Raw genomic sequence first — 17,299 nt, forward strand, 5'->3', positions numbered from 1 at the left:
ACGGGAAACTTGGCAAAGTGTTTCCGCACGTCATCCTCGGTGAAGTGAGAGGGCAAATTCCTCACGAATATGCGTGACGACTCCATGCTGTAAGAGTCTTGCCTGCCCGGGTTGTGGTGTCGTGGAAGGAGTAGTGGATGTCAGTGTCGCGTTCTGAAGAAAAAAGTGAACGACGCATGGGCCGGCAGTCCACTAGCGCGCATTAGGCTCACGGGGAAGGCCCGAGCGCAGACCGCCGCGAGCGCCTGCTCAAACATCATGACAAGGCCCTGGACAAGCCTCACTCAACCACGCGCATTATAAGAGCTGCCTACTTTGAAGGAAGCTACACCACATCACTCAACCTTTGATACACATACAGATCAACACCATGGCCAGCGACAAGTCAGATGCCCACAAGCAGGATGGTAAGACCCCTTGTTCCTGTCAACACGTCTGCCAAAGTACAAGCTAATGCAGTATGCAGCTCAAATCAAGTCTGCAGACATGGTACGGGATAGCTAGGCTGCTGCTTCCGGATGCATATTGACATGTGTGACAGAGCGACGAGATGCAACAAGAGGCCATTGAAGTCGGTAAGTCAACTGCTTCCAACATGCGGCTGACGGAACGCTGACATTTTGTAGCACAGACGGCTATGGAGCAGTTCACTATCGAGAAGGTAGGTCTTCGTTTTCCGCTCAGGCCGAGGCCACCCTGGGACCGTACTGACCCTCCACCTGTAGGACATTGCTCAGTACATCAAGAAAGAGGTATGATCATGTCTCCAAGAGCTACAGGAAGCGCGCGCTAATTACTTTCTAGTTCGACAGCCGGAAGGGCGCCACATGGCACTGCATCGTTGGCCGCAACTTTGGAAGCTTTGTCACGCATGGTAAGCTGAACCTTTCTATTATAAAACATTCGTTCAATGATATCTGACTGGATTGCAGAAACGAAGCATTTCATCTACTTCTACCTCGGCCACTGTGCTATCTTGCTCTTCAAGACTCAGTAGACGAATGCGACTGGACCAAGGCGCCCGTGACCTCTAAGAGTCTCGTCCATCCTCTCTACTCAGGTCTTTTCTGTAGAGCCAGCATTGGGTCTCTTCTCATATTGAGAGACGCTGCCTCACTCTCGTAGTATGGATGTGATCCTCCAACGGAGGTCTATGGGCTCTGCGATTCATCGGTGTTGACGTGCGAAGGATAATGAAGGGCTTGTACTATCCTACTCTTAATGACTGTCACGAGTCTCTTTCCGACAAGAGTGGCTTTAGAGGCTACTGCTCGATACCATAATAAAGAGTTGATGTTCCAACTCCATCAGCTATCTGTGATTTGCCTCGTGATTGTGATCAGGTGACTGACATCCACTGCGAATCACGATGCGGGCGCAGCAGTCCTCATCAGGTAAGAGCTAGCCGTCGATCAAGTCCTCCGCCACATCCAATTCAACCACATGCCAACACTTCCGCTCTTGCACTCTGCATCTTGCGCAATGCAATGATTGATATACCAAGGCATCGACACGTCTGAAGTACGTACCTAGGCACGTGGAGATACATGTAACAAGCGCCGCGGGGAATGCCGCTAGCCCCATGGATCCCCAAGCCAAGCGCCAGGTGTGGCTGAGACGCATCGATGATGACGCAGCTTCCTCGGCGCCAATGGTCTTCTACCAGCGACCAGAAACCCGCGCCTCCCACCGCAACATATCTCAGACGATTCTACTTCTTTCCAGACAAACTTCCCAGTACCATTAAACCTCCATACCACGCGCTATCACATCCACGAGTAGTACATACGAACATCACGCAACGACCGAACGCGTAGCATCCGTACCACTTGTCGCACGCGCATCGTTCCACCGGCCCAACCGCGACGAGAAACCCGCCCCCGAATAGGGAAACACACGTATCACAACGAGCTTTGCGCTACACGCGCATATAATCCGCAATCATGTTTTTCTTCTTTACTTGCGGAACACACAGTACGTCTGCCCATCATACACCAGCACCCTCCTCCCTTTCACCTCAACCTATCTCAATCCAACCCTCCTCCCTTCTCTCACCCCCAAACCTCCTACTCCCAGCCCTACCAGTACCAGTCACTGACACCTCCCAGCATTTACCTCCCGCCTCGCCGGCACCGAAAACCTCACGCTCCAATGCCAAAACTGCGGCAACAACACCGGCCGCGTAATGAAGCGCTGGGAATGGTTTACCTTCTGCTTCATCCCCGTTATCCCATTCAGCCTCAAGCCACGCAAGGAAGTGGGGTGCCACGTCTGCAATTTCTGGCAGGATATCAAGTATCGGCCGGAACTGGCGCATCTTGCCAATGGGGGTAAGCCGCAGGAGGGTGGTGCGGCTATGCCGATGAATGGGTATGGAGGACAGGGTCCGCCGGGTGGTGGTGCACCGCCGGGTTATGGTCCGCCGCCGCAGGGGGTGCCGCAGTATAAGTAGCTGAGGGGAGGGAGAGGGCATGTGTGGAGTTGAGGGGTGTGTGGTGTGGCGTTTGGGGGTGAAGCCTGGGGATGGCTTGGTGCATTGGGGTGATACCAACGGAGTGCGGAGAAGAGTGAACGCTTCGTTTCGTGGCTTTGGACTATTCTGTTTTGCATTTGGCGTTTGGGCATCCTCGTTATCCTGATACCACCCTACCTCTTTTACGTCGCCTTCAATCGAATCGTTCTCGTTATCCAAACATGCAAAGCATCCGTTTCTTGGTGTCACTTGACATGGCCTTATATGATTCAGATGATTTGGATGATGCTTGACGTGAACACGCATGGGTGTATGCGTGTATGACCGTTGAGGATATGATGTTTGCTGTGGAGCTGCTATTCTGTGTGCGTTGTTTCTTGGTACTCCCGTTCTATTCTAAACTACTCGTAGTTTCGACTATAATGTGAGAGTGACCATTTCGCGCCTCTATGTGACGCTTGAGTCGAAGCGTTCTCGTACCAACGTGTTCGCGTGTCTGTGGTCCGACTAGACAATGTGAAGTGTTTCTTCTTCGCCCATCAGAAGGTCATCAATTGCGGAGTTGTTCAGTATGTGGAGTTGCATCCTACCAATTCGCTCGTAGATGTGCTCCTCGGGGTCCAAAGATCGCAAGATGAGAAGCTGGTACTCCCCCAGCGAGCCCCAAAAGAATGTTTGAGCCACCAACAGCGTCTTGACACGCTCACCTAGAGCCATGGGTGTGCTATGAGGCTTCGTACTGTTTGCACTTTCCGGCCAACAGTCTTCCCACGTTGCTTGCTCAATATACTTCCACACGGGATCGTCTGGATACTTCACTCGCCGGTATGATCCCGTGGTAGATTGATAGGAACCTTCGAGATCTTGCCGGAGACATCGACTTCGTAGGGTGATCTTTGCTGAGAGAATCTCTCCAAACCCATCCTCGCCCGCAGGTACGATGTGTGCAGTAACGAACTCGCATAGAGCTTTAAGCTCTACTCGGGGTCCAAAAGTGAGAGGACCTATAATGGATGCCCAAGACCATGACGGAGCTCGCCACTTCGGTGGCCTGGTTACTTCTTCTGGGAACTCCACTAACCATAGCAAGTCGGAGATTATGCTACTTTCCCACAGGCCGGCGATGTATGGCGACTTCTTGTACTGATACATTTGCTTGCTTAGTCCTTGTAGGGCTGGGAAGACGTCTCTTTCGAATGTTAAATCCATACGATTGTATGCCTGGATAACTGGGTACCATAAATCTGGTCCGTCTCTGGAACCAGTTTGGGATGCCTGTGTATATTTTTGTGGGCTGCGTACGTTCTCGTAGGCATCAAAGTAGTCGTCTATGAACGAGCATTCGCACACCGTTTCGGCTCGGCATCCCCAAACGAGCTCTTCGTCCGTGAAGGTAATCATTCTTCGCGAGAGCAAGCATTCTTGTAAAGTCCATCCACGCCGTAACAAGGGAAGTGTGTTCGTAAGCCATGCTTCGCCCCGCAATTGAGGCCGAATATGCACCTCTAGTCTCGAGCCATCTGGATCGCAATACGAATACGCAGTAGAAGAGCGTTCGGAAGTTTGCCGAAAACATCCACTCGTTGGACCATCCGCGGCAGCAGCAGCAAGGGTAAGAGCAGCACCAGAGTAAACTTGTGCCATCTTGCTTCCTTCGATGCGCCAATCCTCGTCACTGTCTTGTTGGATGCACAGTGAATCTATCCACAAATATCGATAGCCCAGCTGGAAGGTGAAGGAGATGGCTTCCTGGAAAGTACGAGGAAGTTCGTGCCAGGGGATGTTTTGCTTAAATCTGTCCACGCTAGAAGTAGTGGTCTGAATCATGCTGCCCTTGCCCCAGCAATGGCTCAGGCAAACATAGGGTTCAACTTCTCCCTTAGACTCATAAAGCTTGACAGATTTGGGGCCTTGGATCGCGATGACGCGAGAAGGCAGCTGTAAATTGGTTCCTCTGCACGCTTCGTGGTTCTCCTCGCAATCTCGCAACCATGCAAGAGCGCGTTCGACGGCGTGTTTAGATCCGGTGTTGGGGCATACTTCAAGCTCGCGAGGCAGATGCGGCACCTGCCATGGTTGAGATTGGGACAGATGTAGAGGACTGCCTCCAGCCAAAATGACGTTCCTAAACATCTCTTTTGGGACGAATATTTCCCATGCTTGGTCTTGAAAATAAGTGGTCCATCGCGTTTGATTCTGCTGCCACCTTGCAAAATCCCAGGAACCCAATGATTTACTTCCAGTCCTTACAGAGCAATGTTTCAATATACTGAATAGTATCATGCATCCAGCACAAGCTTCTTCAGCAGATGGCACTAGCTTGGAAAAGTAGGTGTACGCACCTTCCGTGGGCCAGAGATTATTTAGGCATACTTCGCAGGTCTCCGCTCTGACATATGCGGCTTTAATATTGTCGTAGTCTGAAGAGGTTTTCGAACTATCGTCCATAATCCACCAAGATGGTGGATCCCAGTGCATTATCCGCTCTAGCAAGTCGCCGCCCGGATCAGAGGCGGGCTCTTCCACATCAGAGACACCGTCTGCCACATCAGATCCAGAAGCTTCCATGGTGATGCGGACGCCAAAGTGCAAGCGTACGTGAGAGTCGGGAGGTTACTCCTATAGCAGATTTGCCAGCAGGCGCAATGCTGAGCTGGGCAGCAAAGGAACTTCCCCGAAAAGCTGGTCCGCGCAGAAAGAGCTGAAGGAAGGGTATCGACGACGGGTGTATGAAATATGTGTCCAGAAAGACAACTGCAGCGATTGCTTATCTGGCCGGTTGAAGAGAGGGGTCAGGCAGCAGGCACATGCGCGCCACATGTTGGGGGCTGAGAGGCGTATCGCAAGCCAATCAGTCTGCCCGGAGCGAGAAGCATCCTAGTCTGACAGTCCTGGAGAAAGACAGAGAACTGATGCACCTTATACAAGAAAAAAACTAAACAGGTCTGCAGGCTACATTTAGCTAAAGCCTTGCAAAGTAGGTGACCTAACGTCAACGTAGGCTCTCAGCTATTTGGTTTTTTCCTAGGTTAGCGTGGATGGGTGAAGCTGTATATCCACACTTCACTCACTAGAGCAGAATCGGATGTAGCATAGTTGATTAGGCGTGAGTATCAATCGATGGTACCAATTAGTTCGTCGCAACCCAGTCGATTCGTGAAGCATAGGATGCGACGGTATGTCAACCGGCTAGTATCAAAAGACGACAAAACGAAACGAACGTGCAACGGCCTGCGACTGCTATATCTGGAGATGAAGGAGGTTTGAAGCCACGGCGCACCATCGGAAGGTTTGGTGTTTCAGTGGCCCGTGCGCCTTCTCTCTCCCGCGAGGGGTCGCGGCAGCAACTGCCCTGCAGCACATCTTTGACGCAACTACACTATCCTAGTGTAGAAACATGTCGGCAGTGTCGAAACATAGGGACATCCGAGTCCAGAAATGTACTCGGCCCCGTTTCGCGACCGCTGGCACCGCACCGGCAGTCTCGAGTATGCGGATGGCGGAACCCCGTTGGGCGGGGACCCGAAGCCAAACGTCGCAGAAGGGGACGCAAATAGAAGTGCTGGAATATGGAGCACGACAGATATAAAGACGAAGGGAACGATGAGAGGAGATATAATTGCAATACCATACTATAACAGTAACACTTTCGCCTACCAGAACCACCAGAAACAAAAGTCATCATGTTTGAGAAGAACGAATTGAAGCCGACGTTCGACGGTTGGTCCTCTCTGCGACCTCTTGCGAGCATGACTAACAAGCTTAGACGTTATGGGTTGCCAGTCGGCGTGCTATGAGTGGGCAGACAGCTACGATAGCAAGGTCGGTCGACATGCATCGCTGCTCAGCGATAATCACTTACACATCGCAGGACTGGGACCGTCTTAGCAAATGCATCGCCCCCACATTGAAGATCGACTACCGATCCTTCCTCGACAAGATCTGGGAAGCCATGCCTGCAGACGAGTTCGTCGCCATGGCCTCGGACCCCAACGTACTAGGCAACCCTCTCCTCAAGACACAGCACTTCATCGGCGGCACGCGGTGGGAGAAGACTGCAGAGGACGAGATTACCGGGTACCACCAGCTCCGTGTGCCCCATCAGAGGTACACCGATGAGTCCCGCACCAAGGTTGCCGTCAAGGGCCATGCCCACAGCTTCAACACGCACTGGTACAAGAAGATCGACGGCGAGTGGAAGTTTGCTGGACTGAACCCGGATATCAGATGGTTCGAGTACGACTTCGACAAGGTGTTCGCCGAGGGCCGTGAGCAGCTGGGTGAGGCCAAGGCTGCTGCTGGCATCCCAGAGAAGGTCCCTGGCCAGGCGATGTAGGATAGGATAGGAATCTGCTTACTAAGATACCACTACGAATGATAGAAGACATTATTTGATATTGCTCAGTTGGTGTACGTGTTCCAAGCGCACAACGGTCGTGATATGTGTCTGTCGAGCTGGTTGGATGCAGGCCTCAGCGGCCGGCCGTCTAGCTGCAGGCGGTGGGACCACTGAGAGAGGATGGAGGGGCCCATGGCGGTACAGGTGTGTGATTCGACCGGCGCAAAACTGCGCGGCGTGAGTACAGAGTCCAGCGATGCGGCGCGAGCATGGGTGAGATATGGATTGGAAAGGCTGCAGACTGCAGAGGCTCTCGGTGAGGCACCGCCCCGCACATTGCGAAAGCCCGGTGACGACTTCTGGCTGCAAGTCATCTACGCGGCCAGGGGTGGGTCGCCTATTAATAACGCAGAGCAGATCGCACGCAGCCGGCACCGTTCTTCATCTGGTCGATGCCAGCGTGGCAGCCGTGTTGAGCCTCTGTAGCGAGATGCGATGGGCCACTCGCAATGGAGCCGCTTCATCCTTGGGTCGCGCAATCCTTGTATCGATCGAAAGCTTAAACCTGCACTGGTCTACGCCATCCGCGTCCCCAGGTTCGCGCAGTCATCGCTACCAAAACCAAGCGAAGTAAATCCTAGCGGATTCTCGGCGCCGTACATCATCTGCAGTTCTTCGCTCTTCTACCGACCCCGCCCACCGACCGACCTTCCTCCCACACTGCCCAACACTCGCCGTCGTCGATCGTCTTTCCTCTCCGATTTCTCGCGTTTGTGGTGTTTGGATCTCATCTGCTTCTCCAGTTCGCCGGTGTCCTTGAGATTTTTCGGTATGTATATCTCATGAGCAATTTTCATCTCGTCTTGGCGGGCCGCCCACTGCACAATTTCGTGCACTGGGGCATGGGAGCTGCGGACTGCACAATCAATTCGGCCACTGCCCGTCTGCTACGCGATGTGCGTCCATCGCATACTGACGTCGTCGTCTGCACGGACTTGGTCGCGCTGCCACCAGCCCGAGCCAGCGTCGCGCATCCCGACGCGCTCTCACTGCCGTGGGTGTTGCGAGCACCTGTCGTGACATGGGCCTCGTGCGCCCGCCGCATGTGATGCCTGACATGAAAACTACGGTACTGACCCGCCCACTCAGATTTCGTTCGAGCTTCCTCACGGTCACTCCTTCGCTCTCCCTCACCCACACCCACTCCTTCGTGCGCGACCTGGAGTTACTGTCGCCGCTTTTCCCGACTATCTCCTAGGCGTGTTCCTTGGCCTGTACTCTCTACTGCCTCCGCGACTGCAGTGATAGAAGGAGCCGGATCTAATCGGTAAGTGCAGCCTGCCACCCGTCCAGCTCCTTCACCCTGCTCCCGCTGCCTGACCTCCTGCGCGCACACTCACCGGAACTAACAATTGCTTTTTCTGCGCAGACTATATAAACGACGCTACGGTTCTCTATCATAATTAGAGCTCATACCCTTACTCCCCACCTCCGTTAGCTCAATCGACTACCCCGCTTGATCTATCAGTCATGTCTTTCAACAACAGCTACGGCGACCAATTCCAAGGCCAGCCCCAGGGCGACATGAACAACCAGACCCCGCAGCCCGGCGACATGGGTCAGCCCATGGACGCCTCCGGCAACGGCTTCCCTCCCCAGGGCAACATGGGCCCGCCAGGCAGCGCTGGTGGTGACGGCCAAGGCCAGGGTGCGGGCAAGACGACTCTCTGGTGAGTCTACAGACGCGCCCGAGTTGCGAATTGCGCATCTCAGATGGCGATGTGCGCGCTCGGGTGGCCCTTCACTAGGTGGGGCAAATCGATGCTAACACAACGCAGGATGGGTGAACTCGAGCCCTGGATCGACGAGAACTTCGTGCGCAGCATTTGGTACAACATGGGCGAGACTGTCAACGTCAAGATGATCCGCGACAAGTTCTCCGGGTAAGCACGGAATCCACACAGGAAAAAGTCTCCAGGCTAACTACCGCATAGCAGCAATGCTGGATATTGCTTCGTCGACTTCGCGAGCCCTGATGCTGCGTCCAAGGCCCTTAGCCTCAACGGCCAACTCATCCCCAACTCCAACCGCCCGTTCAAGCTGAACTGGGCCTCTGGCGGTGGTCTTGCTGACAGGAGGCAAGTCTCACCCGGCTATCCACATACGACAGTGATCACTAATGACTCGAACAGCCGCGATGAGCGTGGTCCCGAATTCAGCATCTTCGTCGGAGACTTGGGCCCCGAGGTCACTGAGTTCGTCCTCGTACAACTCTTCCAGAACAAGTACCAGTCCACCAAGTCCGCCAAGATCATGTCCGACCCTATTAGTGGTATGTCGCGCGGCTACGGTTTTGTCCGGTTCGCTAGCGAGGAGGACCAGCAAAAGGCCCTCACTGAGATGCAAGGCGTCTACTGCGGCAACCGCCCCATGCGTATCTCCACTGCCACACCCAAGAACAAGAGCGGTGGTCCCGGAGGTCCCGGCGGAATGGGCGGCATGCCTCAAGGCGGCGGCGGCCCCGGCATGGGCATGTACTCTATGGGCGCTCCCCCCATGGGTGGCTACTACGGTGCACCCCAGCCGATGAACCAGTTTACTGACCCGAACAACACCACTGTCTTCGTCGGCGGTCTGTCCGGCTACGTCACCGAGGACGAGCTCCGCTCCTTCTTCCAGGGCTTCGGCGAGATTACATACGTCAAGATTCCCCCAGGCAAGGGCTGCGGCTTCGTCCAGTTCGTTCAGCGCCACGCTGCCGAGATGGCCATCAACCAAATGCAAGGCTACCCCATCGGTAACTCTCGCGTCCGTCTTAGTTGGGGTAGGTCCCAGAACAACTCCGGTCCAGCCGGCACCCCTTACCGCCCTGCACCACCTCCACCAGTTCCCTTCGGCCCAGGTATGGGTATGCCCCCGCAACACCCCTACGGCGGTGGCGGTGGCTACGGCCCGATGATGAAGGTAAGTCAACAAGACATGTTGCGGTTTTGTGTCTGATGCTAACTCGACTGTAGTAAGCGCATTCTTTCCCTCTGTATTGCTTGCACGGCGCTTCTGTCATGGTTCATCCCGTTGGCTTACTGCAACGATCCCTTTCATGACTCGGCATGACGAATTTCGAGCGATTTGGTCTTTAGTTCTATAACGGGCGGTTCTCCAAAAGTTCTCGACTTCTTCTCACGACACTCATCTTGCTGGAGGGCCATAGAAGGGAGTCTTTGTATAACAGGCCATCTATTCTCCCATTCGGGCTTTCTTTCTAAGCGTGCCACTCATCTTTCTGGGAGCATAGGGATGTAGCTAGTCATGCATGGGCCGGATGCTGCTTTCTCTCGACTTGCCTTTTCTTCACGATTGTGCGCTGCTCCTTGCAGGATTGGCCATCATTTCCAATCACACGATTCTTCTATTTCTGCGTGTTTGGTTGCGTGCTTGCTTGCTGGCTTGGTTGATTCGTCTAACGTTCTGTTCCAAGTGCCTTGTAGTATTTCCTTTGTTAGTTTTTCGTTGGTTCTATTAGCACGCGCAGAGTCTACCACCTCGTTACCCTCCTTAGACATCTTGCTAACGTCATTGTGTAGCAACTTTCCCGTCCAGGCTGGCCAGCCTTCCCCTTACCCGCCGTCGATGAACGCAAGCCTCGGTGGTCAGCGACCCGGCAGCCAGAACGCTCCTACGGGCAACCCTGCCGGCCAGAACGGCACTCCCACGTTCAACAACTACCGTTTCACCCCCACCCAGCCCAACGGCCCCAGCAGCCCCGGCTTCGGCTCGCCCGACTTTGGCGGTGCCTTCTCGCAGCAATTCCCTCCACCGCAGTAACTGCGCATCGTACGCTCTCGCATTGGTTATACGCATATCAGATACTGTTTTGCCGCTTTAGCAAGGAGTTCTTGGGGCATGAAACTTCATTATCACGACGTGGCTATATTCTTTAACTGGGGAATGAAGGCATAATGCTTTAGCGAGGCGTCTGGCGAACAAGAATTATATGGTATACCCATGCAGCAAGAGAAGGCGTCAAGAGTCTGTTTCATTTCTATCGTGGCGGGAGGTTCGCGTCTTTGCTAGAAGATTGCACTTCTTTTGAGGTTTTGCGTTGAGTTGCTGCGTGCGCTGTGGGTATTTCGGGAGATGTCTATCGAAAGAAACGTCGCAGACTGATGGTTAGTGGGTTCTAGTACAAGGTCGCTGCAAAGGTCCATGGAGGGTACATCACAGACTGACGGAGAGTGAGTTTTTAGTAGAAGGACTTTCTGAGAGATGCTACATGAGCATGCGGCAACATGCGTTTTGATCTAGTCATGCCCATTTTATACAATTTACACTTCATCGCATTTGCACGAACCTTTGACGATGTGGGTTGCCTCGCGCCATGACGTTGCGCCGTGACAATCGTGCCTTCCTCATCACTGGACCTCGGGCGTACCCGCCGTCGCTCAGCCCTCAACCCTCATAAACAATGGGCTTCTTCCTCCTCTCCACAAACACACATCCGGCACAACTGCCAATTGCTTGTTGCTCTTTTGGACCCGAACAGCAGCAATCGCACGCCTGCCATGCGCTACGACGATTGGGACGTGATCCTCTTCCCAAAGGATTCTCACGTACCGATACAGGAGTTCAAGACTGCCTGCTATGTCTCATCTGAGGAGTGTGAGTACCCTGCTCTCTCTCTTGCCCGCTTGCAGACTTCTTTCACATGACCGTCAGTGCTGATAGGAAGTAGATGGCCGCCAGTTGCCCACTTTGACCTCTTACATCAGCACTCTCCCGCCATCCACACCGTTCCGTATCTCCGTACACTCATGGGCCACCGCATCGAAAGCCTCGGCACTGATCGAGTCTCGACGAAGGGCGAACCAGAAGGTTGTGTACACAGTTCAGGTGGTCGTTGATGGGGCTAGAGTCTTGTGAGCTTCACACCATGGGCTGTGGACATGGGACCACGATGCTGATTAGCATAGTCGTGGCTTCTTCGACATAACGTCGAAATGGCCCCAAGAGATTGGTATGTCACACCCAAGTGAATGCTGCATCACCTTTGGACTGACGATGTGTAGCGCAAGAGAAGAGATCACTCGCCATCAACGAGTATCCATCAAGTCAACGGAAACAATGCCTCGAGTTCCCGCCCTTTCATCAACGGACCCTCATGCAGAACTCATGGAATGCTCACGATCCACAAGGACGAATAAAGATAATGTTGTCGGAACAGTTGATCACGAAGACGGCCAGTCTTGGAGAGGTAGACCTCGGCGCGACCAACGACATTGTTTGCTTCTCGTTCCAGCATGCCCCAAAAGGTACGCCGAAGGACCTCATCTCCCTTATGTATGCATCACTAATTGGGAACAGATGTCCTAGAACAGGCGGGAATCTCATGGCCCATCCGAAACCCTCTATACCTTCCCAATGCGCTCGAGCGAGCCACGCATCTGTCACAAATCTCCCCGACAAACTCTCGGACACCGAAGGCCCGGCCCTTCCCAGGCGACATCAACATGCAGTCGCCCATCTCGCAACCATCGGCATCCGCCTTTGCTAGATCGCAGATTCCCTTACCCAATCGACGCTCCAATGCGCATCTGCCCCCTATCTCACAATTCGCAAAGCCACTCCCAGGTTTCAGAAACAACGGTCGCCCAGGCATATGGGACGACAATCTCAACTCCCTTATAGATTCTGGTGACGACGTTAGCATGGATACATGGTCAACAAGAAGAACGTCGGGCTCCACTAGCGACATGGCCATGCCTGACTACATGTATGCTTCTTCACATCTGTCACGGAAAAGTCAACCATGGATGCCTGACAGGTCCCAATACGACCAAGGCATGAGTACAGAATGGGAAGAACATCCGCCGAGGAAGGAAAAAGAGAAACAGCTCGTTGTCACCCTTCGAGATGACCAACTAGGGCAGATTATCCAAGCTATGAGTCCACCGAAGCAGAATCGTGAGCTATCGCATGGATCGGGCAATCAACGCCATGAGAATACTGGTCGCCTACCGACTGCTTACAACTACTGTCCCCCAAAGTCAGACATCAATCCACCTATCAACCGCCCGTCCTCGGCGGCCATGGCGCGCAAGCCATCATACTCGGACTTCAATAATGCCCTACGGAACGCATCGAATAAGCAGTCACCAATTAATCAGCGGTTCCACGATGCGATTAATGAAAAACAGCCTACGATGAATCACCCTTCCTTCTCAAGCAACAAAGAGAATCGTCCACCTTCGCAATCGCGATTGCCTACTGCGTTTCCAAACGCGAACCGTGTTCCGACGCCGAACCCCTTCGCGCAAAGGCTTCCAACCCACAACTCAGATGTTTCCATGAGAGACCCATCTCCGGCGCGTTCAAGTATGTACAGGTTCAGTCGGAGCGAAGCGCCACCTCCGACCATTGAGCCTGCTAAGTTTGGGTCAGCTCACGGCCCTTCAGCTGTGAATATCAGGAGCCGGAAGGAAGGCCTGGCATCCGACTCACCAAGGCTGTCTGATCAAGCAATGCGCCATGATCAGAGTCTGCTACCATCATTGAACTCAGGTCCTCGGACTGCACATATACCCATCTTTGAGGATAAAGATGAATCCTCGCGCAATAACCAGAAGAAAATCCCTGATGTAGTGGAGATCATCGATGTGGACGCCATCGACCCCCATCTAAACACCAATGCTTCCTTCGAGAGCAATAAGCTGTCTCCATTCAAGCCCTGCCACAAGACCGGAGTGTCACTGTCAAGCATTGATAGTACTGGCCGTCTAGAGAGACAGCTTTACAGTGCCCTTGGCGAAGAACTAGGCAGCTTTGAACATCATATCGACACCTCAGGCATGGGACCTGAACTTGCACAGGCACTTGGTGGTGTCACAGCCCACTCTGATCTCAGCGGCTCCGGCATGCTGAACCCGAACGCTCACGAGTTTGAGCCAACGATCAAGCGGAAGAGGCAGAGTACGGTGGGTGGCAGTCGGGAGAGAAGTCCGATGACTAAGAAAGAGAAGGCTGACTTGCGAGCTGGCGACGACCAGGAGGAAGTGGTGGTGTGCATGAGAGGAGATTGAGCGTATTCTTAATTTGACGATGCTTTCTGGAGGACTATAGGCTAGTCTTTTAGCGTTTGTTTTCTGAGCGTTCTAAGCGTATTGTTGTACTTGTCAGTCTATTAGGGCTAAGACTGGGTCTTACTTGTTGTATGAATAGTCAGTAGCTCGTATGAATATCGAAGAACAAACTCTGTCTCTGAGAGCCGAGCGGACACCACGTTCACTGTCAGGAGACAGATACTTACAAAGCAGAACAAACTTTCCGAACATCCGAACTGATTCTTCAATTTCTTTCCCTAATAAACAAAATACCCCTGCGTCAACGGCAGCGTCTCCGCAGGCTCAGCCTCACATACCATACCATCTGCCTCGACCGTATACCTCTCGGGATCGACCTTCATCTTTGGCTTCGTATCGTTGTATTTCATATCCCTCTTGCCGATATTCCTGCAGTTCTTCACAGCCTCTACGCGCTTGCGCAAGCCATAAGACTTGACGACGCCAGACGCAATGGAAGCTTGCGAGACAAATGTGATGCTGGATGAAGGCACCATAGGCGCGAACATAGGGCGCATGATGATGGGTTCGACGGTGGGGATCGAGGCGTTGGGATCGCCCTGGGAGGTGTTAGATAGACCGCTAGGGAAAGAGGGGAGACGAAGAAGGGAGGAGAGGGAGAAGGGAGAGGCAACATACCATCTGAGCATACGAGCAAAACCCACTCTTAACCACCAAACTCGGCTTAACCCCAAAGTTCCTCGGCGTCCAAAGCACAAGATCCGCCACCTTGCCCACCTCTACACTTCCCACCAAATGACCCATTCCCTGCGCTATCGCGGGGTTGACAGTATACTTACTGATATACCGCTTAACCCTAAAGTTATCCGCATCGGTGCCCTCATCTTCCTTGAGCGTACCGCGCTGCACTTTATTCTTATGCGCCGTGTTCCATGTGCGGAGGATGACTTCGCCGCAGCGGCCCATGGCCTGCGAGTCAGAGGACATCATGGATATAGCGCCGAGGTCGTGCAACACGTCTTCAGCGGCGATGGTCTCGGCGCGGATGCGGGATTCGGCGAAGGCGACGTCTTCGGGGATGTTGCGGGAGAGGTGGTGGCATACCATTAGCATGTCGAGGTGCTCGTCGAGCGTGTTGCGTGTGTAAGGGCGAGTGGGGTTCGTAGACGAAGGGAGCACGTTGTCGAGTTCGACGACGCTGATGATGTCGGGAGCGTGACCGCCGCCCGCGCCTTCGGTGTGGTACGTGTGTATTGTGCGGCCTTTGATGGCGGCGATGGTGGACTCGACGAAGCCGGATTCGTTGAGCGTGTCGGTGTGGATGAGCGTTTGGATGTCGTATTCGTCGCAGACGGTCAGGCAGGCGTCGATGGCGGCGGGGGTGCTGCCCCAGTCTTCGTGGAGCTTGAGCCCGCAGACTCCCGCTTCGGCTTGTTGTTGGAGGGGGCGGAGCTCGGCGTCGTTGCCCTTTCCTGTTATGCCGTAGTTTATGGGGAGTGTGTCGATGGCTTGGAGCATTTGCCGGATGTGCGTCTTGCCTGGAGTGCAGGTTGTTGCGTTTGTACCAGTGCTGGGCCCGGTGCCGCCACCGAGCATGGTCGTGATGCCTGATGCTATAGCCTCATGTGCTTGTTGGGGACAGATGAAGTGGATATGGGAGTCGAAACCACCTGCTGTCACAATCTTGTGTTCAGCAGAGATGACATCGGTGCATGAGCCCACTACCAAATTGGGGTCCACACCGTCCATGACATCTGGGTTGCCTGCCTTGCCAATACCAACGATCATGCCATCTTTGATTCCAACGTCCGCTTTGTAGATGCCAGACCAGTCGATAATCAAAGCGTTCGTAATGACGGTATCCAGCGAGTCTTTGTCTGATACACCTCCAGCTTGTCCCATGCCTTCTCTGAGTGTCTTGCCTCCTCCGAAAGCGCACTCGTCGCCGTATACGGTCATGTCTTTCTCAACCTTGATCCAGAGATCTGTTGCACCCAATCTAACCAGATCACCTGTCGTTGGACCGAACATGCTGATGTAGGAAAGTCGCTCCATGGTACAGATATCGATGTGCGCAGCGTCGCCATGCGGTTCAGGCTCGTGAAGGAAGCCACCAGACTTCAATCTCTCCACGATGCCGCTTGCAACCGACATGTCCTCGATGAAGCCCGAGGCGATCTGGTTTCCACCCTTTATGATCTTGTTGCCACCAATCTGTACCAGGTTGACTGTCTTGGTATCGCCGGGCTCGAAGCGCACCGATGTGCCTGCGGGAATATCGAGGCGGTATCCGTGAGCTCGTACGCGGTCGAATTGGAGTTGCGGGTTCGTCTCGATGAAGTGGTAATGCGATCCGACCTAGATCTTGTGAGTCGCATGCCTGTGGTTGCATGATTATTTCCATACCTGAATTGGCCGATCTCCCATACTCTTCACCTTGAGTTTGATCCTCTTGCGCCCCTCGTTCAGCTTAATTATACCAGCCTCTCCCTTGACAGCCACGATCGCGCCTGGCTGCTTCGTGCTCTCGTAAACACTCGAATCGGGTAGTGGGAACATGTCGTTTGATGGAATTGGCAGGAACGATCCGTATAGCGCCTTCTCAAGGTCGCCATCGTCGGTGGACACTGGGTTGTGGACGGTAACGAGGTATGTGCCGGTTGGGAAGGTGCCTTCAACCATCAGCTCGCCGAGCGAGGCGACAACAGAGGGCTGTACATGACGACGACCAAGCATCGTCGTGCCAATGGACATGAGGTCGGCGACCGAGTGGTTTCCATCGCGGATAAGCTGTATGCATTCAGCATGCGACTGGGTATGCGCGCGAAGTCGGAGGTCGTACTTCCTGGAGGTTGTTCGCGATCAAAGCCTGACAGCATTAGCAGCGTCCACGTGATAGCATGTCAGACTTACGGTAGCTTCAGCATGGTTCAGCTTCACTCCTCTTGCCAGTCGACGTTGCGCAAGGAGTCCGAGCTGCGATATGACGAGCTTGTCAAGCTGTGACGCGATGGTCAGCAGGGGCCGCACGCGTCAAGGGCACCATGTCACACACCTCCTTTGGACACAACTGCATCTTGTATACACAAAAGCAGCCAAGAGAATGAACAATACAACGCGTCTCTAGATTGTATTTGAATCCCCACCATCCTCCAGTCCGACTCTACCGACTCTACCGCTACAGACCTCACCTCTTTGGGCCATGCTGCGGGGTTCGCTTGCGATAAAGACGCGCGCTGATAAGGAGCTTACGTCCGCGGCAACGCGCTCTTAACCTTCATCCAGCGACATCCATGGATGCGATTCTAGGCACATGTACTTTCGCCAGACCATTCAGGTGCCGCGAACCTGCGCGTGCCTGTCGTGGTTCGAGCTAACCTCAGCATGACGTAGGGGTTATTGGTTTCAACA

At 53.7% G+C, this 17,299-nt stretch overlaps 6 protein-coding genes across 6 annotated transcripts; 5 read left to right on the plus strand and 1 right to left on the minus strand.

Moving 5' to 3' along the window:
- Positions 1-370: 370 nt before the first annotated feature.
- On the plus strand, positions 371-997 carry J4E85_009100 (uncharacterized protein; the record flags this gene model as incomplete). Its single annotated transcript, XM_051473324.1, has 7 exons — positions 371-407; positions 467-489; positions 542-575; positions 627-661; positions 726-752; positions 805-874; positions 933-997. The coding sequence occupies 7 exons, from the start codon at positions 371-373 to the stop codon at positions 995-997; spliced, it is 291 nt and encodes a 96-aa protein (XP_051322987.1).
- A 946-nt stretch (positions 998-1,943) lies between these two features.
- On the plus strand, positions 1,944-2,452 carry J4E85_009101 (uncharacterized protein; the record flags this gene model as incomplete). The annotated part of the gene is made up of 2 exons (XM_051473325.1): positions 1,944-1,974; positions 2,109-2,452. 2 exons carry the CDS (start codon positions 1,944-1,946, stop codon positions 2,450-2,452), a joined length of 375 nt encoding a protein of 124 aa, XP_051322988.1.
- A 3,704-nt stretch (positions 2,453-6,156) lies between these two features.
- SCD1 (Scytalone dehydratase) lies at positions 6,157-6,809 on the plus strand (the record flags this gene model as incomplete). Its single annotated transcript, XM_051473326.1, has 3 exons — positions 6,157-6,193; positions 6,240-6,295; positions 6,345-6,809. The coding sequence occupies 3 exons, from the start codon at positions 6,157-6,159 to the stop codon at positions 6,807-6,809; spliced, it is 558 nt and encodes a 185-aa protein (XP_051322989.1).
- Positions 6,810-8,342: 1,533 nt separating this feature from the next.
- J4E85_009103 (uncharacterized protein) lies at positions 8,343-10,637 on the plus strand (the record flags this gene model as incomplete). Its single annotated transcript, XM_051473327.1, has 5 exons — positions 8,343-8,542; positions 8,651-8,755; positions 8,810-8,950; positions 9,005-9,776; positions 10,413-10,637. 5 exons carry the CDS (start codon positions 8,343-8,345, stop codon positions 10,635-10,637), a joined length of 1,443 nt encoding a protein of 480 aa, XP_051322990.1.
- Positions 10,638-12,109: 1,472 nt separating this feature from the next.
- J4E85_009104 (uncharacterized protein) lies at positions 12,110-13,888 on the plus strand (the record flags this gene model as incomplete). The annotated part of the gene is made up of 2 exons (XM_051473328.1): positions 12,110-12,121; positions 12,188-13,888. 2 exons carry the CDS (start codon positions 12,110-12,112, stop codon positions 13,886-13,888), a joined length of 1,713 nt encoding a protein of 570 aa, XP_051322991.1.
- Positions 13,889-14,166: 278 nt separating this feature from the next.
- Positions 14,167-16,964, minus strand: URE1 (Urease; the record flags this gene model as incomplete). The annotated part of the gene is made up of 6 exons (XM_051473329.1): positions 14,167-14,487; positions 14,567-16,246; positions 16,295-16,678; positions 16,731-16,757; positions 16,802-16,888; positions 16,944-16,964. 6 exons carry the CDS (start codon positions 16,962-16,964, stop codon positions 14,167-14,169), a joined length of 2,520 nt encoding a protein of 839 aa, XP_051322992.1.
- Positions 16,965-17,299: the final 335 nt, after the last annotated feature.

The sequence above is a fragment of the Alternaria conjuncta genome (assembly GCF_024043145.1).
Source record: "Alternaria conjuncta strain BMP 0040 chromosome Unknown scaffold_15, whole genome shotgun sequence".
In the NCBI taxonomy this organism is placed as follows: domain Eukaryota; kingdom Fungi; phylum Ascomycota; class Dothideomycetes; order Pleosporales; family Pleosporaceae; genus Alternaria; species Alternaria conjuncta.